General features: G+C 44.3%; 1 protein-coding gene across 1 annotated transcript; it reads left to right on the top strand.

The window, feature by feature from the left end:
* The first annotated feature begins 1,799 nt into the window (after positions 1–1,799).
* Positions 1,800–23,064, top strand: LOC106602928 (deubiquitinase DESI2). Its single transcript, XM_014195986.2, has 5 exons — positions 1,800–2,441; positions 9,857–9,929; positions 11,362–11,455; positions 20,364–20,505; positions 20,721–23,064. Exons 1-5 carry the CDS (start codon positions 2,403–2,405, stop codon positions 20,970–20,972), a joined length of 600 nt encoding a protein of 199 aa, XP_014051461.1. The 5' UTR covers positions 1,800–2,402; the 3' UTR covers positions 20,973–23,064.
* The last annotated feature ends 500 nt before the right edge of the window (positions 23,065–23,564 follow it).

Genomic DNA, 23,564 nt, shown 5'->3' with positions numbered 1-23,564 from the left:
AATGTTTCCCTTTTTCTTCTTGTAAGTATTTGTATATCCTTGTCTCCTACTGTATATATCCTTCAAGCAAGTATTAATTTGTGTTGTAATGCACCTGGGGCGGCAGGTAGCCTAGTGGTTAGAGCTGACATGGTAAAAATCTGTCTTTCTGCCCCTGAACAAGGCAGTTTAACCCACTGTTCCCAGGCTGTCATTGTAAATAAGAATTTGTTCTTAACTGACTTGCCTGGTTAAATTACCCTAACGCATGGGTCTCCCCAATGCTCATGTTCTGCACAGTCTAACATTGCTACTGATTCTCTTGGTAAAAGCTTTGTTGACTTCTGCAACACCCCACTCTCTCCCCATTTATGCAGCCCTTTATCAACTTGTGGAGGGGAGGATGTTTAGAGGCAGCATGATGATGTAATCAAACATTTATGCTTGATCCCGAAAATGTGGTCGGAGGCACCGTATGTATGATGTGACTCAATGGCGGAGCCTCGGGTGGCATGCAGAGGCCAGGTTGAGATAATTTTGTAACAACGCTGAGGGGCTTCATATAGCTCAGCATTGACATAATTAGTGGCGGAAGATCCTCTATAAACACAAACTCACTTCCTTGACAACAGCTCTGCCCTGCACCCCGACGAGCAAAACGTATTAATATGCCCTGTCTTCTGCAGAGGCCGTATCACCGTAAATGCTGCATGGACAATGCAGCGCCTTTACTCGTTCCCATTCCCCCCCCGGGCCGTACACAGGACCAGCAGCGACGCGCAACACAGGTCATGGCTAGAAGGGATACAGCGTTTGTTACATTAACATAAAAGTTTGAGATTTTTCCCCCATAATCCTTTTCCTAATTCTCTGAACCTGCTACGTAAATTCTAACCTGCTACGAAAGGCCAAATCTGACAAATACTGTATCAAATCGAGTCATAACCCGGTTCGGATGATTTCATTTCCCTTTCTTTTGAGCAGTTTCTCGAGGCCCGAGGACACCTTTGTTGTTGTTGTTGGTGCGGCGAGAGATAATGTTGGGATGGGGAGGATATCATCAGACAGACAGGAGGAGGACAGTAGTTAGCTACAGCAACACGACTCGAAATGTCTGTGTGATGAAAGGGCCACATCATCCCCGACTGTTGTTTACGAACTCAGCTGCTTCACCGGCTACACTTATCATGGCTTTGATACGTCCTATACCTGCGCTATTGTTACCTTTTACCAGCACAGCTGACAAGACAAACATCAACCTTAAAACAATACCGAAATATATTGCCAGCTATCTGTTATATGGTATCTATTTTTATTCTTGCCTTATCGCCGCCTTTGAGAGAAGTGATATTCTGCGGTTGATATCCCGGATTCGTATAAAAAACATCACACAGATTAACCAGATACTAGTGTGATTAACCAGATAGATACTCGAGTGATTAACCAGATACTGGAGTGATTTAACCAGATACTCGAGTGATCGCTCTGTTAAAATGGAAAGCAGTCCGTAGGAGGTAAGATCAGGTGGGACCATTCTAGCCAATGAGAGGACAGATCTCCAATATAAAGTTATTTTTTTTCTCTCAAACATTTCCGCGATATCACGTGTCCTACTTATACCGGTCCAGTCATAACAACTTCAGCAATACGAAACTTCTATTCGATCAAATAAACCACACGTAGCAAATAAACCATTACTGTTTTAAAAAAAAAAAATTCAACACTCATTGTGGGCTGTGATTGTAAAATAATTATTTGTTCTTAATAACTGACTTGCCTAGTTAAATAAAGGTTAAATAAAAAACTTTCAAAAACGCCACCTGCTGGATAAGACAGATTTTGGGCCCATTTATCCGTCTCGTTTCGTCTCAACCTCTGATTATCATCCTCCTCCTCCCAGGGCAGCTGTGCTGTTTTTGCCAAATGCTGTTTTAGCTTCTCACAGTTTATGCGACAAAAACAGAGGCAACCGAAGTTTTGGTTTCCAGAGCCCTTATTTTTCTGGCTTGGTAATGGAAATGGACCGTGTTAAACAGTTCTACCATTGGCTAGTTGGAGCTAGCTAGTGAGCTAACTGGACGGATTTTATTACTGCCAGAAAGCGAAATATGACGTTTCCCCCACCTTGATATTTGATACTTTTTTTTCGACCAGTAAAGTCTAGATAATCGTGGCTTTGGAACGGACAGAATGTATTATTATGGCTGAGACCAGAGCATGACAGACATTATATCCATCATTCATCTACCCTGGTGCTCCTTCCTGTCCAGTACGCCGCGGGGTGAGTAGTCCGTCCGGGGGAAGCGCAGAATACCATCATCTTATGCGCCTCTTGGGTGTCGGGGCGAGAGGTGCTCAGTATTCCCAGAGCAATTACGTCGAAGGGAGAGGACGACGTTGCCTTGCCATCTCAGGATTAAACCATGGCTAATGAACCTGTCATCCTTAATGTGTATGATATGGTAAGATTGTGTGTTTTCACTCAGTGCCGTTATTTTGCATGGGAATCAATGTAACATATTTAACCTACTATTGTCACACACGTATACACACACACACAAGATACAATATTTAGTCTCTTTGCAAACACACACACACGATTTGTTCTATCCTCGTGGGAACCTAAAATTAATTTCTGTTCAAAATCCTATTTTCCATAACCCAAACCCTAAACCTAACCCCTAAGCCTAATTCTAACCCCTTTGTCCTCAAGGGGATGTGGGAAATGTCACCACGAGGGATTCTTTTTCTTGTTTTACTATCCTTGTGGAGACTTTTGGGTGATTTTAGGGCCCCACAAGGATAGAAGAACCAACACACACACACACACACACACACACACACACACACACACACACACACACACACAGACACAGGGATGGATTTGACAACCAGGAAGGTGCATAGTTGGCTCCTCACCTCTCCTCTGATGTCTCCAGGCCAGCAGTCATAGATGAGGACCCCGGTGGAGCTGAAAGTCACAGCTGCTCAAAACGCCTGATTAAATCCCAGTGTTGCTCTGCTTTGCTGGGAGTAGGGACAGACTGGGACCATAAATCAGCCCGGGCATTTCTACCACACCGGCCTATTGTGATAACAGTATTTTGCTTGAAACCCCACAATTTAGGCCCACTGGGCTAAAGATGTACCGGCCCATCTGGCATTTGCCCGGACTGCTCTATGTCTGGGACCCTCTGGTTGGCACACTACAGGTCATGCAGGGGCTGCTGGAGAAGGGCGCGACCCCAGAGAGAGAGAGAGAGAGAGAGAGAGAGAGGAGAGAGAGAGAGAGAGAGAGTTGCAACCTCAGAGAGAGAGAGAGAGAGGGTCGACCCCAGAGAGAGAGAGAGAGAGAGAGAGAGAGAGAGAGAGGGGTGCGACCCCAGAGAGAGAGAAGGGGCGACCCCAGAGAGAGAAGGGTGCGACCCCAGAGAGAGAGAGAAAGGTGCGACCCCAGAGAGAGAGAAGGGTGCGACCCCAGAGAGAGAGAGAGAGAGAGAGAGAGAGAGAGAGAGAGAGAGAGAGAGAGAGAGAGAGAGAGAGAGAGAGAGAGAGAGAGAGAGAGAGAGAGAGAGAGAGTGCGACCCCAGAGAGGGAGAGAAGGGTGCGACCCCAGAGAGAGAGCCCAGAGAGAGAAGGGTGCGACCCCAGAGAGAGAAGGGTGCGACCCCAGAGAGAGAAGGGTGCGACCCCAGAGAGAGAGAGAAAGGTGCGACCCCAGAGAGAGAAGGGTGCGACCCCAAGAGAAAGAGAGAGAGAGAAGGGGTCGACCCCAGAGAGAGAGAGAGAGAGAGAGAGAGAAAGGTGCGACCCCAGAGAGAGAAGGGTGCGACCCCAGAGAGAGAAGGGTGCGACCCCAGAGAGAGAGAGAGAGAGAGAGAGAAAGTGCGACCCCAGAGAGAGAAGGGTGCGACCCCAGAGAGAGAAAGAGGAGAAGAGAGAGAGAAGGGTGCGACCCCAGAGAGGGAGAGAAGGGTGCGACCCCAGAGAGGGAGAGAAGGGTGCGACCCCAGAGAGAGAAGGGTGCGACCCCAGAGAGAGAAGGGTGCGACCCCAGAGAGAGAGAAAGGGTGCGACCCCAGAGAGAGAAGGGTGCGACCCCAGAGAGAGAGAGAAGGGTGCGACCCCAGAGAGAGAGAGAGAGAGAGAGAGAGAGAGAGAGAGGGGGGTGCGACCCCAGAGAGAGAGAGAAGGGGTCGACCCCAGAGAGGGAGAGAAGGGTGCGACCCCAGAGAGGGAGAACGAGAGAAGTGATCATGGGTTGGGACTCGGGAGCACCTCATTGAAAAGCAATGAATTGAAATGGAATTCACCCCAACCCTGGTTCGTAGAGCCTTAGTCCTAAACACTTTTTGAATAACATCAATAAGGTTCAGACAACTGAAGACAGGAATACATGTGAATTACTGTACTCTGTGCCTGTGCATTGAGAGAACGGAAGGAGTGATGGGTAGATTTCTAAAAGACAGTGACGAGAGAGAGAGAGAGAGAGAGAGAAAGAGACAGAGAGACATTGGAGGATGGGTGTGAAATGAGGCATGATATTTCTGCATGGAAAGACAGACAATTGAATGTAATGTGGGAGAGTTCCTCAGAGACTGCGAGCATCATTCTAGCTTTAGACTGCGTAGATGCAAGACATGGTTTTAGTTGGCTGGATACTGTATGTGAGAGCCTGCAACAGTAAGCTTATAGATAGTGTTTCACTAGCACTGTGTCAGTCAGGAAAGTCTCTATTATTAATGGAGGGTCCAGCTGGTGGGCTGTGAATGTCTTTTACCCCACCCCCTTCCCACCCCACGCACAAGGGTACAAGAGGAGGTCTGATTGCTAGCACAGACTGGAATATGTTCCGGGATTCATCCGATGGCATTGAGAAGTTTACCACATCAGTCACAGGCTTCATTAATAAGTGCATCGACGACGTCGTCCCCACGGTGACCGTACGTACATATCCCAACCAGAAGCCATCGATTACAGGCAACATCCGCACCGAGCTAAAGGCTAGAGCTGCCATTTTCAAGGAGCGGGACGCTAATCAAGACGTTTATAAGTAATCTCGCTACGCCCTTCGATGAACCATCAAACAGGCAAAGCGTCAATACAGGACCAAGATCGAGTCTTACTACACCGGCTCTGACACTTCGTCGGATGTGGTAGGGCTCGCAAACTATCACGGATTACAAAGGGAAACCCAGCCGTGAGCTGTCCAGTGACGCAAGCCTACCAGACGAGATACGTACATTCTATGCTCGCTTCAAGGTGAACCATGCATAAGACCACCAGCTGTTCTGGACGACTGTGTGATCATGCTCTCTGTAGCTGATGTGTGTAAGACCTTTAAACAGGTTCACATTCACAAAGCCGCAGGGCCAGACGGAGCGTGCGTTGACCACCTGCCAAGCGTCTTTATAACATTTTGAACCTCTCCCTGACCCAGTCTGTAATACCTACATGTTTCAAATAGACCACCGTAGTCCCTTTGCCCAAGAACGCCAAGGTAACCTGTCTAAATGGCTATCGGCCCGAAGCACATCTGTAGCCATGAAATGCTTTGAGAGGCTGGTCATGGCTCACATCAACACCATTATCCCAGACATCTTCGACCCACTCCAATTTGCATATCGCCCCAACAGATCCACAGATGATGTAATCTCTATTGCACTCCACACTGTCCTTTCACACCTGGACAAAGGGAATACCTACGTGAGAATGCTGTTCATTGACTACAGCTCAGCGTTCAACATCATTGTGCCCTCAAAGCTCATCACTAAGCTAAGGACCCTGGGCTTAAACACCTCCCTCTGCAACTGTATCCTGGACTTCCTGCTGGGCCGCCCCCAGGTGGTTAGAGTAGGCAACAACACATCCTCCACGCTGACCCTCGTAAGGGGTGCGTGCTTAGTACTTCCTGTTAACCCACGACTGCATGGCCACACACGACTCGGTGGTAGGCCTGATCACCGACGGTGATGAGTTAGCCTACAGAAAGGAGGTCCAAGACCTGGCAGTGTGGCGCTAGGACAACAAAATCTCCCTCAAAGTCAGCAAGACAAAGGAGCTGATCGTGGACTACAGGAAATGGAGTGTCGAGCACGTTCACATCGACTGGGCTTTTTCGTGGAGCAGAGCTTCAAGTTCATCGGTGTGTCTACATCACTAAGGAATTATCATGGTTCTACCACACCAACACAGTCGTGAAGAGGGCACGACAACACCTCTTCCCCCTCGGGAGGCTGAAAAGATTCAGCATGGGCCCTCAGATCCTCAAAAAGTTATACAGCTGCAACAATGAGAGCATCTTGACTTGCCTGCATCACCGCTTGGTATGACAACAGCTTGGCGTCCTTATCACTAGGCGCTACAGAGGACATTGCATACCGCCCAGTCACTGGGGCCGATCTCCCTGTCATCCAGGACCTCTATACTAGGCAGTGTCAGAGGAAGGCCCTAACAGTTGTAAAAGACTCCAGCCACCTAAGACTGTTCCCTCTGCTTCCGCACGGCAAGCGGTAACAATGCACCAGGTCTGGAACCAACAGGATCCTGAACAGCTTATACTCCCATGCGAAATACAGTGCATTCAGAAAGTATTCAGACCCATTGACTTTTTCCATCATTTGTTACGTTACAATCTTATTCTAAAATGTATTCAATTATATTTTCCACTCAACAATCTACACACAATACCCCATAATGACAAAGCAAAAACAGATTAAAAAAAAAAATGTATGCACATTTATTAAGCATAAGAAACTGAACTATCACATTTACATAAGTATTCAGACCTTTTACTCAGTACTTTGTTGAAGCACCTTTGGCAGTGATTACAGGCGAAGGTCGAGAGCCGTGTGTCCTCCGAAAAACAACCCAGCCAAGCCGCACTGCTTCTTGACACAACGCCGACTTAACCCGGAAGCCAGCCGCACCAATGTGTCGGAGTAAACACAGTGCATTGCGCCCGGCCCGCCACAGGAGTCGCTAGTGCGCGATGGGACAAGGACATCCCTGTCAGCCAAGCCCTCCCCTAACCCGGACGATGCTGGGCCAATTGTGGGCCGCCCCATGGGTCTCCCGGTCACAGCCGAATGCGACAGAGCCTGGACTCGAATCAGGATCTTTAGTGGCACAGCTAGCACTGCTATGCAGTGCCTTAGACCACAGCGCCACTCGGGAGGCCGGCCTGGATTTATTTACTTGTAATAAATTAGCACACATTTCTAAAAACCAGTTTTTTGCTTTGTCATTATGGGGACCCTGGGTACCATGTTATTACCTGGTACCCAGGGTATATAGCCATGTTATTACCTGGTACCCTGGGTATACAGCCATGTTATTACCTGGTACCCTGGTATACAGCCATGTTATTACCTGGTACCCAGGGTATATAGCCATGTTATTACCTGGTACCCTGGTATATAGCCATGTTAATATCTGGTACCCAGGGTATACAGCCATGTTATTACCTGGTACCCTGGTATACAGCCATGTTATTACCTGGTACCCAGGGTATATAGCCATGTTATTACCTGGTACCCAGGGTATATAGCCATGTTATTACCTGGTACCCCGGGTATATAGCCATGTTATTACCTGGTACCCCGGGTATATAGCCATGTTATTACCTGGTACCCTGGGTATATAGCCATGTTATTACCTGGTACCCTGGTATATAGCCATGTTATTACCTGGTACCCTGGTATATAGCCATGTTATTACCTGGTACCCGGGTATATAGCCATGTTATTACCTGGTACCCAGGGTATATAGCCATGTTATTACCTGGTACCCAGGGTATATAGCCATGTTATTACCTGGTACCCCGGGTATATAGCCATGTTATTACCTGGTACCCCGGGTATACAGCCATGTTATTACCTGGTACCCCGTGTATATAGTCATGTTATTACCTGGTACCCAGTGTATATAGCCATGTTATTACCTGGTACCCTGGTATATAGCCATGTTATTACCTGGTACCCTGGGTATACAGCCATGTTATTACCTGGTACCCTGGTATATAGCCATGTTATTACCTGGTACCCTGGTATATAGCCATGTTATTACCTGGTACCCCGGGTATATAGTCATGTTATTACCTGGTACCCAGGGTATATAGCCATGTTATTACCTGGTACCCAGGGTATATAGCCATGTTATTACCTGGTACCCCGGGTATATAGCCATGTTATTACCTGGTACCCTGTGTATATAGCCATGTTATTACCTGGTTCCCAGGGTATATAGCCATGTTATTACCTGGTACCCTGGTATATAGCCATGTTATTACCTGGTACCCTGTCTATATAGCCATGTTATTACCTGGTACCCGGGTATATAGCCATGTTATTACCTGGTACCCCGTGTATATAGTCATGTTATTACCTGGTACCCAGGGTATATAGCCATGTTATTACCTGGTACCCTGGGTATACAGCCATGTTATTACCTGGTACCCTGGTATATAGCCATGTTATTACCTGGTACCCAGGGTATATAGCCATGTTATTACCTGGTACCCAGGGTATATAGCCATGTTATTACCTGGTACCCTGGCTATATAGTCATGTTATTACCTGGTTCCCAGGGTATATAGCCATGTTATTACCTGGTACCCTGGTATATAGCCATGTTATTACCTGGTTCCCAGGGTATATAGCCATGTTATTACCTGGTACCCGGGTATATAGCCATGTTATTACCTGGTACCCTGTGTATATAGTCATGTTATTACCTGGTTCCCAGGGTATATAGCCATGTTATTACCTGGTACCCTGTGTATATAGTCATGTTATTACCTGGTTCCCAGGGTATATAGCCATGTTATTACCTGGTACCCAGGGTATATAGCCATGTTATTACCTGGTACCCTGTGTATATAGTCATGTTATTACCTGGTTCCCAGGGTATATAGCCATGTTATTACCTGGTTCCCAGGGTATATAGCCATGTTATTACCTGGTACCCTGTGTATATAGTCATGTTATTACCTGGTTCCCAGGGTATATAGCCATGTTATTACCTGGTACCCAGGGTATATAGCCATGTTATTACCTGGTTCCCAGGGTATATAGCCATGTTATTACCTGGTTCCCAGGGTATATAGCCATGTTATTACCTGGTACCCAGGGTATATAGCCATGTTATTACCTGGTACCCAGGGTATATAGCCATGTTATTACCTGGTACTCATTATGTATTTATTCCTTGTGTTATTATTTTTCTGTAATTTTGTATTTTTCTCTCTGCATTGTTGTGAAAGGACCCGTGAGTAAGCATGTCACTGTTAGTCTACACCTGTTTTGTTTACGAATCGTGACAAATAAAAATTGATTTGATTTTCGGGGGTTAGAGATAGGATCTGTGGTGATGGGATGTTACCAAAGGTTTGGGTCCATATGTATAAAGTTGATCTCAGATCAGGTCTTCCCTGTCCCATGTAACCTTATTAACTCTGCTCTAAAAGGCTAAACTGAAATCAGCACTTCTAATCTGAGACACTTGATTAGCTTTATTACAGGCCCCTGATTGGGAAGAGAGGGTTTCTGTGTGTGTGGGGGGGGGGAATAGGTGTGTTACCACCATGTGTAGAGGAAATTATGAGTAGCATCCCTTAACTTTCCCGGTGTTTCTGTGAACATGTACTTGGTGGTTAGACATGCTTCTTTTAACATTTTGATTACAATTTTACTGTGCATTTTTAATTTCAGGATTTGAAATTCAAAATACAAACGTGCAATATTTTTTTTTTTTAAACACACAAACTCACTCTCGTATTTCAGTTTAGGAGGAAGATTTGAAGGGGTGGGGGGGGGATGTCAATCCAACCGTTTCCAGGACATCTAACTGTTGAATCTCTCTCTCTTTCTCTATTCAGTACTGGATCAACGAGTACACTTCCACTCTGGGTGTTGGAGTCTACCACTCAGGCATTGAGATCTATGGCCGAGGTACAGAGGAAGACCTTCACTACTTTTTCATTCATCCAGCCATTCACTCACTCACTCACCCATTCATTCATTCAGTCAGTCAGTGAGCTGTTGGCTAAATGGAATGTTAGATGTGGAATGTTAGATGTGGAACGTTAGATGTGGAATGTTAGATGTGGAATGTTAGATGTGGAATGTTAGATGTGGAATGTTAGATGTGGAATGTTAGATGTGGAACGTTAGATGTGGAATGTTAGATGTGGAATGTTAGATGTGGAATGTTAGATGTGGAACGTTAGATGTGGAATGTTAGATGTGGAACGTTAGATGTGGAATGTTAGATGTGGAATGTTAGATGTGGAACGTTAGATGTGGAATGTTAGATGTGGAATGTTAGATGTGGAACGTTAGATGTGGAACGTTAGATGTGGAATGTTAGATGTGGAATGTTCGATGTGGAACGTTAGATGTGGAATGTTCGATGTGGAATGTCTCTCCACAGCTTCTATCCCATTGAGATTCTGTCATTTTGTTGTTCTTTCCTCCTGAGTTACTCACCATTGAATCATAATGTGTGGAGAGCGAGAGAGAGAGTTTTAGCATCAACCCACAGACAGACAGACAGACTGGTCTTATTCATAATGCCCTCAGTCACAGGCTGTACCTAGAAGATAATGTGGCTGCTACATCATACAGTTTTTTTAATACCCTATAAAAGTGACATGTAATTTTCCAGGAAGTAGCCTTGTAGTTTAAAATAACAACGTTTGTAGGCTTTTTGAATAGTCTTCAATGGGCAAAAACGTAGAGCAATGTTCTTCAGGGCAAACACTTCATGAAAGGCATCTGGCAGAAGTAAATACATCCATAAACACAAATATAATTTTTATGTATCTCTTACGTGTCTGCATTTTCTCGAATTTGATGATATAATCGTCAAGCCCGTTCAAAAGATTAGGGGACATGAACCAGAAGATCACAGAACTTTCACAGGGTAATTCATATGAGGATGTTTTTCTGTGTTATCTGAGTTATAATAGATTGTTAAGTAGACATGAGGAGCCTATCAGCCAGGATGACGATCGAACACCGCACGATATCTTCTCACACCGCACGATATCTTCTCAGACCACACAATATCTTCTCAGACCACACAATATCTTCTCAGACCACACAATATCTTCACACACCGCACGATATCTTCTCAGACCACACAATATCTTCTCAGACCACACAATATCGTCACACACCGCACGATATCTTCTCACACCACACAATATTTTCTCACACCACACGATATCTTCTCACTTTCAGCTTGCTACACAGTTCCTTTGTTGGAAGGTGAGGTGGTGACAGCATTTATTTTTCTCTTTTCATTCCTCACAGCTGTAATGTGAGCGACGATACATCACTGATGTTCAATGTGTTCCTTTTCTTCTCGTCTTTATTACAGAGTTTGCGTATGGAGGTCATCCGTACCCATTTAGTGGTATATTTGAAATAAACCCTGGAAACACCACTGAATTAGGAGAGACCTTCAAATTCAAGTGAGTTTACATTATCACAGACACACACACCCACACACACACAGGGTTCTACAGAGTGCCTAGTCACATAAAGAAGTGGTCAGTGGCCGCTGTTTCACAACAGAAGATCAGAATGCAGTTTAAAAGCCAAGTCCGGTGAGCTGAAGCCCGAGCCCGACATCACAGAAATTAAATGAGCTCAAACCCGAAAAAAAGCCAGATTTCGATTTTTTTTAAATTGTAAGTGTCACGTTTGCTGTCCTCAAACTCCCTGTCGTAAATCAACCAAGGCGCAGCGTGCCGGTAACTCCACATCCTTTATTGAGGTGAGACTGAACAAAACAATAAACGGGTAAAACAGAAAAGAACGTGACGCAACTGAGGCGCTCACACAAAACTCACATACAGAAAATAATAATTACCCACAAACACAGGTGGGAAAAAGGGCTGCCTAAGTATGGTTCCCAATCAGAGACAATGATAGACAGCTGCCTCTGGTTAGGAACCATACTCGGCCCAAAACAAAGAAATACAAAACATAGAATGCCCACCCCACACCCTGACCTAACCACATAGAGAAATAGAAAGGCTCTCTATGGTCAGGGCTTGACAGTAGGCTTTATTTACTTAACTAGTGTTGGGAAGAACGTGGCGGAGGCAGGCGGCAGCGGGAATGAGAAGAAGAGAATGAGAAGCCTACAAAAAGCGCAGAGAGAGAAAAACGATATATATTGTAATAAATTAGGCTAATGCGATTAATTGAAGGCATGTATCCAATTTTTGCTTATGCTGAAACTCCCAAAGTCATATCCAACCGTTATACTAATTTAAAGCAATAATAATGTGTGGTCACCTTCAGTAGATTATCGTTTCAGCGCCATTTTGATTGGGACAGCCCAATCGCCCTGCTTTGATACAAGTTTGAGGGACTCGTCTATAAATCAATCAATTTAGTTTTTCACTGAATCTCCGTTTGGATATTTGGTAACAATTAGACTGTGCGCTAAATTGAGGTGAGTGCTAATGATCATTATTATTCTAGTTTGCTTATATATTAGCCAATCAGAACATTTTGCTAATCATGTTATACAAGTGTATATTTGGTTAATTGATCTCTGGCTGGACAAGTGGAAGTGGTAGCTAATATATTTGTTTGCTCATCGATCACTGATCAGAAACATTTAGCTTGCAACAATGTAACCTAAATCAAGAGTATTGTGTATCTATTGACTCATTTAGTAGCATTATATAGAGTCTAGGCTGTTTGTCTATCGTCCCAATCGCAAAATCCTGACTAGATATGGATATTTTATTTAAACAGAGTTGGTGCCAGTTACGATACCTTGATATTTAAACTATTTCCACTCCCCATCTGCCCTTTATTGATGAGCTGATCTGCTATCTGTATAATCATCAACTTGATTTTGACAAATAGGAGATATTCTGTCATTCGTTGGAGGTTATTCGCATTTAGTTTAATTGCGGTTACAAGTTTGTATGACTGGACAACGCTGTGTTCTGTGTTGAGATAGACTAGGCCTACAGCTGAAATGCACTGAATGAACTGAGGAACATAATAACGCTCTGGATGGATGACTGGCTTGTTGCGCAGTTCACAACAATGTCATTGGCGATCGAAGTTACTGTTTCACTTGAAATCTTTACATAGTGGCGCAGAGACAATCTTATTTTGGGAGAACCCTGGCATAGTGACCATATCTTGGTTTTAAACGCTTTAAATTTGCGTTTTTGCGGTATTTTGAATGTTAATTTCTCTACATCGTTTAAGAGAATTTGGTAGTACGTCAAACCGGCTTTACAACAGCAGACAGCATGTATGGAATCGTGTCGGCGAGCGGTTTCCTGATGTCAACGTTGTGAACAGAGAGCCCCATGGTGGAGGTGAGATTATGGTATGGGCAGGCATAAAGCTACGGACAACGAACACAATTGCGTTTTATCAATGGCAATTTCAATGCACAGAAATACCATGAAGAGATCCTGAGGCCAATTGTGAGGACCATTTTATTTATTTATTTATTTTTGTAACCCCTTTTTTCTCCCCGATTATGAACTTGTCTCATCGCTGCAACTCCCCAACGGGCTCGGGAGGCGAAGGTCGAGTCATGCGTCCTCAAAAACATGACCCGTCAAACCGCGCTTCTGAACAGCTTAACCCGGAAGCACCTTTCACCTGACAAACCCGAGGTCAGCCCGCAGGCGCACCGCCCGCCTCGCCAGAACGCGATGAGCCAATCCATAGATTAGTGCCTAATGAAGTTATTTAAATTGACTGATTTCCTCATATCAACTGTAACTCAGTAAAAATGTTGGAAGTGTTGCATGTTGTGTTTTTATATTTTTGTTCAGTATAGTTTAGGCTTACATTAGACCTATACAGAGGTGGGGAAATTACCCAGTAGTCATACTTGAGTAAAAGTATTGATACCTTAATAGAAAATGACTCAAGTAAAAGTGAAAGTCACCCAGTAAAATTCTACTTGAGTAAAAGTCTAAAAGTAGTTGGTTTTATATATATATATATATATATATATATATGTGTGTGTGTGTGTGTGTGTGTGTGTGTGTGTGTGTGTGTGTGTGTGTGTGTGTGTGTACTTAAGTATCAAAAGTACAAGTATAAATAATTTCAAATTCCTTATTTTAAGCAAAGCAGACGGACACATTTTCATATTTACAGATCGGGGCTCAATCCAACACTCAGACATCCTTTACGAACGAAGCATGTGTTTAGTCAGTCTGCAAGATCAGAGGCAGTAGGGATGACCAGGATGTTCTCTTGATAAGTGTGTAAATTAGACCATTTTCCTGTCCTGCTAAGCATTCAAAATGTTACGAGTACTTTTGGGTGTCAGGGAAAATGTATGGAGTAAAAAGTACATAATTTTCTTTAGGAATGTAGTGAAGTAAAAGTTATCAAAAATATGTAAAGTAAAGTACAGATACCACAAAAAACTACTTAAGTAGTACTTGAAAGTATTTTTACTGAAGTACTTTACACCACTGGGCCTATATAAATCCAACCTTTTGAAGCACATCTCACGAGAAGCAAATCCTTTTCCGTACCTCCTGGGCCAATCAAATGTGCCTAAACCTACTGTCAAGTTACCATGTTGCTAGGTAACATGACATAACAACGCTGTTACCATGTTGTTAGCTAGCTAGGTAACATGACTGAACAACGCTGTTTGTTACCATGTTGTTAGCTAGCTAGGTAACATGACCGAACAACGCTGTTTGTTACCATGTTGTTAGCTAGCTAGGTAACATGACTGAACAACGCTGTTACCATGTTGTTAGCTAGCTAGGTAACATGACCGAACAACGCTGTTTGTTACCATGTTGTTAGCTAGCTAGGTAACATGACCGAACAACGCTGTTTGTTACCATGTTGTTAGCTAGCTAGGTAACATGACCGAACAACGCTGTTTGTTACCATGTTGTTAGCTAGCTAGGTAACATGACAGAACAACGCTGTTACCATGTTGTTAGCTAGCTAGGTAACATGACCGAACAACGCTGTTACCATGTTGTTAGCTAGCTAGGTAACATGACCGAACAACGCTGTTACCATGTTGTTAGCTAGCTAGGTAACATGACTGAACAACGCTGTTACCATGTTGTTAGCTAGCTAGGTGACATGACTGAACAACGCTGTTACCATGTTGTTAGCTAGCTAGGTAACATGACCGAACAACGCTGTTACCATGTTGTTAGCTAGCTAGGTAACATGACCGAACAACGCTGTTTGTTACCATGTTGTTAGCTAGCTAGGTAACATGACTGAACAACGCTGTTACCATGTTGTTAGCTAGCTAGGTGACATGACTGAACAACGCTGTTACCATGTTGTTAGCTAGCTAGGTAACATGACTGAACAACGCTGTTTGTTACCATGTTGTTAGCTAGCTAGGTAACATGACCGAACAACGCTGTTGTTACTATTGTATGGGCGGGAGCATATTTGAACAATGTAAAGACAGGCAGGAGCAGAAACTAGCCCGAAGTAGCACGCATCGACTGAAAAGCAGGTGGCAGAGGACGCAAAACCAGGGCGTTACAGTATGTTTGTTACCATGTTGTTAGCTAGCTAGGTAACATGACTGAACAACGCTGTTTGTTACCATGTTGTGTGCTAGGTAACATGACTGAACAACGTCTGTTACCATGTTGAGCTAGCTAGGTAACATGACCGAACAACGCTGTTACCTGTTGTTAGCTGTAGCTAGGTAACATGACCGAACAACGCTGTTGCCATGTTGCTGCTAGGTAACATGACTGAACAACGCTGTTACCATGTTGTTAGCTAGCTAGGTAACATGACTGAACAACGTTGTTTGTTACCATGTTGCTAGGTAACATGACTGAACAACGTTGTTTGTTACCAAGTTGCTAGGTAACATGACTGAACAACGTTGTTTGTTACCATGTTGCTAGGTAACATGACTGAACAACGTTGTTTGATACCATGTTGCTCGGTAACATGACTGAACAACGTTGTTTGATACCATGTTGCTAGGTAACATGACTGAACAATGTTGTTTGTTATCAAACCAATAACTATATAATATGCACTCGAATCCCAACATCATCTTTGTTTAAAGCCGCCTTCGGTAATATGGGTCATATTTTTAACCGTTTAGGCTAGAGACAAGTAGTTTTCTTTGCTGTAAAGCTACAAACATGCAGGCCGATAAGCTGTATTCCTCATCCCCCCCGACACTCAGAGGCTACATGACGGTGAACTTTCAGACTGGTCTTTGTTCTTGGTTATAACAGGCGATTAAATTATACAAATGTATCAACGTTGCTCGCTTTACGCGCTGCTCCAATGTAACGTCGTCTAACAACAGACAACTCACCAGGGTCTTGGTCTGCATCCCAGCTCACCATTACCGCTAAATTATATATATTTTTTAAAACTGACGGAAGAAGAGCAGACTCAGAGAGAAGCAGGTGAGTGAGGGCTGGTAGGGGATGTGAGGAGGGGACAGCAGGTGAGTGAGAGCTGGTAGGGGATGTGAAGAGGGGACAGCAGGTGAGTGAGAGCTGGTAGGGGATGTGAGGAGGGGACAGCAGGTGAGTGAGAGCTGGTAGGGGATGTGAAGAGGGGACAGCAGGTGAGTGAGGGCTGGTAGGGGATGTGAAGAGGGGACAGCAGGTGAGTGAGGGCTGGTAGGGGATGTGAGGAGGGGACAGCAGGTGAGTGAGAGCTGGTAGGGGATGTGAAGAGGGGACAGCAGGTGAGTGAGAGCTGGTAGGGGATGTGAGGAGGGGACAGCAGGTGAGTGAGAGCTGGTAGGGGATGTGAAGAGGGGACAGCAGGTGAGTGAGAGCTGGTAGGGGATGTGAAGAGGGGACAGCAGGTGAGTGAGAGCTGGTAGGGGATGTGAAGAGGGGACAGCAGGTGAGTGAGAGCTGGTAGGGGATGTGAAGAGGGGACAGCAGGTGAGTGAGAGCTGGTAGGGGATGTGAAGAGGGGACAGCAGGTGAGTGAGGGCTGGTAGGGGATGTGAAGAGGGGACAGCAGGTGAGTGAGGGCTGGTAGGGGATGTGAAGAGGGGACAGAGAGCAGGTGAGGGCTGGTAGGGGATGTGAAGAAGGGACAGAGAGCAGGTGAGTGAGGGCTGGTAGGGGATGTGAAGAGGGGACAGCAGGTGAGTGAGAGCTGGTAGGGGATGTGAAGAGGGGACAGCAGGTGAGTGAGAGCTGGTAGGGGATGTGAAGAGGGGACGAGCAGGTGAGTGAGAGCTGGTAGGGGATGTGAAAAGGGGACAGAGAGCAGGTGAGTGAGGGCTGGTAGGGGATGTGAAAAGGGGACAGCGAGCAGGTGAGTGAGGGCTGGTAGGGGATGTGAAAAGGGGACAGAGAGCAGGTGAGTGAGGGCTGGTAGGGGATGTGAAAAGGGGACAGCGAGCAGGTGAGTGAGGGCTGGTAGGGGATGTGAAAAGGGGACAGAGAGCAGGTGAGTGAACTTTAGACTGGTCTTGTTCTTGGTAGGGGATGTGAAAAGGGGACAGCGAGCAGGTGAGTGAGGGCTGGTAGGGGATGTGAAGAGGGGACAGAGAGCAGGTGAGTGAGAGCTGGTAGGGGATGTGAAGAAGGGACGAGAGCAGGTGAGTGAGGGCTGGTAGGGGATGTGAAGAGGGGACAGAGCAGGTGAGTGAGAGCTGGTAGGGGATGTGAAGAGGGGACAGAAGCAGGTGAGTGAGGGCTGGTAGGGGATGTGAAGAGGGGACAGCAGGTGAGTGAGGGCTGGTAGGGGATGTGAAAAGGGGACAGAGAGCAGGTGAGTGAGGGCTGGTAGGGGATGTGAAGAGGGGACAGAGAGCAGGTGAGTGAGGGCTGGTAGGGGATGTGAAGAGGGGACAGAGAGCAGGTGAGTGAGGGCTTGTAGGGGATGTGAAAAGGGGACAGAGAGCAGGTGAGTGAGGGCTTGTAGGGGATGTCGCTGGATGAGTACAGCTGCCACGTGATATGAGCATGAAAGTGAAGTGGATATTTTTGCACCTGCTCATACAAGAGACTAGTGGCTGTTCGCTTAAATTCAACTGAATCTATAAACACAACTGACTTTATAAACACTTTATAACAGGTCCCAGCAGGTTATTTAGATGGACAGGGCTGGAGTAACATATGAAACGGTACTAGGGTATTCTAAAATGTCGTTATCATTTTTGGTAATGTGATATTACCGTGGCAACGCTACACTGTACAGCATGATTGTAGCGGGTTTACTAACACGTTAGTTCTTGTAGCTATGTTGACCGTGACATTAGTATGGTGACAATGATGTAGGCTGTATGTAGCGGTTAGTGGTTATGATATGAAGGTTTGGCATGGGAAGGTAATTGCGCCTGGTCACAGAAAGCTGATGTGTTGTGCACTGAAGTCCACAATCGATGGGAAAAGGTGAGAGGAGGAGAGTGTGTAGATGCTAGAAGGAATACAACGATCAACATGGATCATGCTGTTTGTATGTGGCTGCTATAAAAGTGAACTGTGTTTGCGTGTGATCAGGGGTGTATTCATTCTGCCGATTCTGTTGAAAAACACCTGAATTTGTCCAATAGAAACTCTCGTTTGCAACAGTTTGGAGTAATGATTACACCCTAGATGAGCTAGATGCAGGTAAGATTGTGCAAGGAATTATTGAATATGTCAATGTCTGTCACCTTGATTACTCAAATTTCTCTCGATCTGTGCACCTACGTTGTAAACTTTCATTCACAGGCTAGTTTGTGCAACCTCATGATGGATATAAGGAAAAGTTGAGTATCATGTATCCCACACATACAATTATCTGTAAGGTCCCTCAGTCGAGCAGTGAATTTCAAACACAGATTCAACCACAAAGACCAGGGAGGCTTTTCCAATGCCTCCCAAAGAAGGTCACCTATTGGTAGATGGGTCAATGTAAAAAAAAAAAGCAGACATTGAATATCCCTTTGAACATGGTGAAGTTATTAATTACACTTTGGATGGTGTATCAATACACCCAGTAACTACAAAGACACAGGCGTCCTTCCGAACTCAGTTGCCGGAGAGGAAGGAAACTGCTCAGGGATTTCACCATGAGGCCAATGGTGACTTAAAACAGTTACAGAGTTTAATGGCTGTGATAGGAGAAAATTGACAATGGATCAACAACATTGTAGTTACTCCACAATACTAACCTAATGACAGAGTGAAAAGAAGGAAGTCTGTACAGAGTACAACTATTCCAAAACATGCATCCTGTTTCCAACAAGGCACTAAAGTAATACTGCAAATAATGTGGCAAAGCAATTCACTTTTTGTCCTGAATACAAAGTGTGATGTTTGGGGCAAATCCAATACAACACATTACTGAGTACCACTCTCCATATGTTCAAGCATAGTGGTGGCTGCATCATGTTATGGGTATGCTTGTAATCGTTAAGGACTGGGGAGTGTTTCAGGATAAAAAATAAAAGGAATAGAGCTAAGCACAGGCAAAATCCTCGAGGAAAACCTGGTTCAGTCTGCTTTCCACCAGTCACTGGGAGATGAATTCACCTTTCAGCAGGATAATAACCTAAAACACAAGGCCAAATATACACTGGAGTTGTTTACCAAGAAGACAGTGAATGTTCCTGAGTGGCCAAGTTACAGCTTTGACTTAAATCTGCTTGAAAATCTATGGCAAGACTTGAAAATGGTTGTCTAGCGATGATTTTGAAAAGAATAATGGGCAAATATTGTAGAATCAATGTGTGCAAAGTTCTTAGAGACTTACCCAGAAAGCCTCACAGCTCTTAGAGACTTACCCAGAAAGCCTCACAGCGCTTAGAGACTTACCCAGAAGACTCACAGCTCTTAGAGACTTACCCAGAAAGCCTCACAGCGCTTAGAGACTTACCCAGAAAGCCTCACAGCTGTAATCACTGTCAAAGGTGATATTTATGTAAATTAGATATTTGTGCATTTCATTTTAAGTAAATTTGCAAAAATGTTAAAAAAATAATAAAAAAACATGTTTTCACTTTGCCATTATGCAGTATTGTGCGTAGAGGGGTGAGAACATTTTAGAATAAGACTGTAACACAATATGGAATAAGTCAAGGGGTATGAATACTTTCTGAAGGCTCTGTATATATTAATCAGATGGCACTAAATGTTCTCTAAACACCAGACTGAGCCGCTGCTACAGAATCACACAGTGTGACAGATACATTATCAGTGTGTCCCAGACCCAGAATGGAGCTAAACTTTAACCATAACATTCAACACTGGTAGATTTTTTATATGTGGGAACCTCAGTACTTAGTCACAGTAAATAATATACAGGAGAGCGTAATTAGTCAAATAATTATCCTGTTACACCCAGCACTGGTTTTTCCCAAGTTTGGTATGTCCATATCAGCTTTGTTTTCTTCATTCTACACAGGGAGGCTATTGCTTTGGGCACAACAGACTTTGCAGAGGAAGATATGGATAAAATAATGGAGGACCTGGGGACAGATTTTAAGGGCAACTCCTACCATCTAATGCACAAGAACTGCAACCACTTCTCATCCTCGCTGTCTGAGGTCAGTAGAAGAAACATTCATGCAATTATTCAACATTTGTTTGTTTGATCACACGTACAGTGTCTGAAATATATTTACGTTATTGTGAATAACTTGATAACTGGATGATTTTATAAGAGCTATACAACAATTATTTTTTTAAAGTAGTAATGCTTTTTGAATATAAAATACATTTTGTGGAGTATTTATTTTTTGTTGTACTCGTTCTATTCCAGCTGTTGTGTGGGCGTGAGATCCCGCGCTGGGTGAACCGTCTGGCCTACTTCAGCTCCTGCGTGCCCTTTCTCCAGACCTGCCTCCCTAAGGAGTGGTTGACCCCAGCAGCCCTCCAGAGCCACATCAGTATGGGCCTCCACAAGGAGGAGCGGGAGGCCGGGGAGTCCAGCGACGAGGACCCCAACTCAGCCTCCGGGACCGCCGGGGCGGCCACTGGATCCTCACACAGCTGTCGCCATACACGAGTCTGAACCAATAACTGTAGGTCTGAAGAGAACAGCCAATAAGGACTCTCTTTCAATGACCTTTGACCTCTGAACTCTGGACCAGAAAGTCACCAGCTCACCCCTGCAGGGGATGTAGTGATGTAATATCTGTGGGCCTGACGGAATAACCACCTGACCTCGTAGTACCACCCCTGAGAACAGAGACGGGAGGGACGGATGATTAGTTAGCCTGCTAGTACTAACTCATGAAGTCGCCGGGGCCAGGGGACCTGCAAAATCCACTTGGATCCTTTCCCTGGTTTTCTCCTTTTTTTTTTTTAAACCTACGGTAGATATATTCTGAAGGATTTGTTATAGGTGTTGACAAACTAACTCGGAGCATGGCATGGTTCTCTCAGATTGACCACAGCTACATTATGTACTGTAGGGCAAGGGGTACTTTCTTAGTATTTGTCTTTTTCCAAGGAATTTTTAAAACCTTTGTCAGCCTTGATCCCTGATGCCCTCTTTCCAGAGCAGCTTCTTCTTTAGACTAGATGTATATCTGACACCACAGAGATGCTAATCTATGCCAATTTGGGATGCAGTCTTAAGTATCTCTCAGTCTGAGACTACTGGTATTGTGGCATTAGCAGGATGCTAGTTTCCAGAGGTTCAATAACTCCCTTACTTGGCCTTCAGTTGTAATCACCAGTGATGTTTGTTTTGTTGATGTGTTGGGGGTAAGTTAATATGCTGGCCATTTTAGAAGTTGAAGGAGCAGAACCATATATAGTGATATATTCTCTGTTTAGGAGTAACTACCCGTGGGTTGTTTTGAACTAGCACGTTTCTGTTAAACGTCGTTCTTAACTGAAAACAATGTGTCAAGAACAAAGGATTCGACAAGAAGTGAAGACATCTAAAAAATAATCTCTGATCATATTCATTTTATCATATGAATATTTATATTAGGGTTTTATTTGTCCATAGCATGGTCTCGTGCATTGTTTAATAAGATGGTGTCTGCACCCCATGTAATTTGCCAATTTACCACTATCATGAATAACACTGTCAGATGACTCTGAAAGTTGCATTTACACTCTTCTTCCATTGAAATCTTTCATGATGAAACTCATAGTAACTGTTGAATCACAGGCCTTGGTTGAAACTCCCAGCTGCCTCCCCTACTGCCTTCCCAGCTGATTCCACAGAGTGATTGAGTTGGTGTGTAGGGGCTGGGTTACAGTGGGAGCATTGTGTGAAGGATAAGGTTTTTTGTTTTCTTAATGTCTTTTGAATTGATGTGGAAATGTCTCTGAATGAGTCGGATTTACACACGTGCTCCCTGAAACAAGGGGGAAGTGGTCCTACCAGTCAAGTCCTGGACTAGTGTACTACACTGACTACTATTCCATTAAAGAAAACATAAATAATGCTGTTTCCAGACGAGACAGACATGTGGATACATGTTATTCGCCCTTTTCTGTTCATGCGTTTTATAATGCTGCTCTTGTAGATTCAATAGTATGCCTTGTGAAGCCCACTCCATTGTATTCCATACATATTTCTGGAGAATAATATCGTCCTTTCTTTCTCTTCTCCTTGGTTTACTGTCTGTCTGTCTGTCTGTCTGCCTCCACCCCTCTGTATCCCATCCCCCTCTCAGGAAGGAAATCACATGACCTGTGGTTGTTACACAGGTGTCTCATTACCACACACCATCTCCATGACAACTGGGTGGGGGGAAAACTATTTATTTGTTTATATACTTTATATACTATATACTTTTTAAATAATCTATATTTGTATTTATTTTTTAATGCGTAACTCCTTTTTTTTCATTTTTTTTTGCATTATCAGGAAGATTTTTTTTCTTGTTGTTGAAATGGGTTCTATAGAGGTCAGTGAATTGAACCCATGGATTTGAAAATGTGTTCTGTAAAGGTCAGTATTCCATGCTTTACCATTGAAATAATTTTTTTGACACTTTCTACAGAGAAGAAGAGTCGGATAACTTTTTCTATTGTATTGTGTCCATTTTAACCTCAATTGGTAATGTGCTTTTCCCTGAATTGAAAGACGATGCCACAATTTTAAGAATGGTAAAAGAATAAAGATACAAGAATAACACCAATATATTTTGTCCTGTCGTGTTGCATTGCATACAATAAGGCCATACACACAGTCTGACGTAAACAACATTGAATGGGAGGAAAATCAAACTATTAATTTATTTTATTGAACCTTTTATTAAACTAGGCAAGTGGGAGTGGAGTTGCTGGGCTAGGGATAGAATGATGGTCATAGATAAAAGTGTAGAAAAACAAAAAGTACGTTTTGAATGACACTGAGGGGCAGTGTTGTACATGTGCATATACCCACTCATTCAGTGTGGGAATGAGAGTGTGTGAGTGTGTATATATATGGGGGGTTTTGGGGTGGAATGGAATAATTCGGGGGGGGCGACTGTGGGGGTCTCGGTTGGTTGAGGGGCAGCTCTTAGGGAATTGTGGGTGGATCATGGAAGGCAGGTGGCCTGGCGGTTGGTAGCTTAGGCCGGTGGCTGATGGAGTCTGATAGATGACTAATGTGATGTAGTTGTTGAGCGGCTTCACTGCAAATATATTGTATGTT

The sequence above is a fragment of the Salmo salar genome, chromosome ssa01 (genome assembly GCF_905237065.1).
Source record: "Salmo salar chromosome ssa01, Ssal_v3.1, whole genome shotgun sequence".
Taxonomy (NCBI): Eukaryota; Metazoa; Chordata; class Actinopteri; order Salmoniformes; family Salmonidae; genus Salmo; species Salmo salar.
The sequence above is the reverse complement of the archived record's forward strand: the minus strand, read 5'-3'. Positions and strand labels throughout refer to the sequence as shown.

Coding starts and splice junctions, on each gene's coding strand:
- LOC106602928 (XM_014195986.2), top strand. CDS start 2,403: ATGGCTAATGAACCTGTCATCCTTAATGTGTATGATATG. Junction 11,456..20,363: donor GGAGAGACCTTCAAATTCAA/GTGAGTTTACAT, acceptor CATTCTACACAG/GGAGGCTATTGCTTTGGGCA. Junction 20,506..20,720: donor TCTCATCCTCGCTGTCTGAG/GTCAGTAGAAGA, acceptor GTTCTATTCCAG/CTGTTGTGTGGGCGTGAGAT.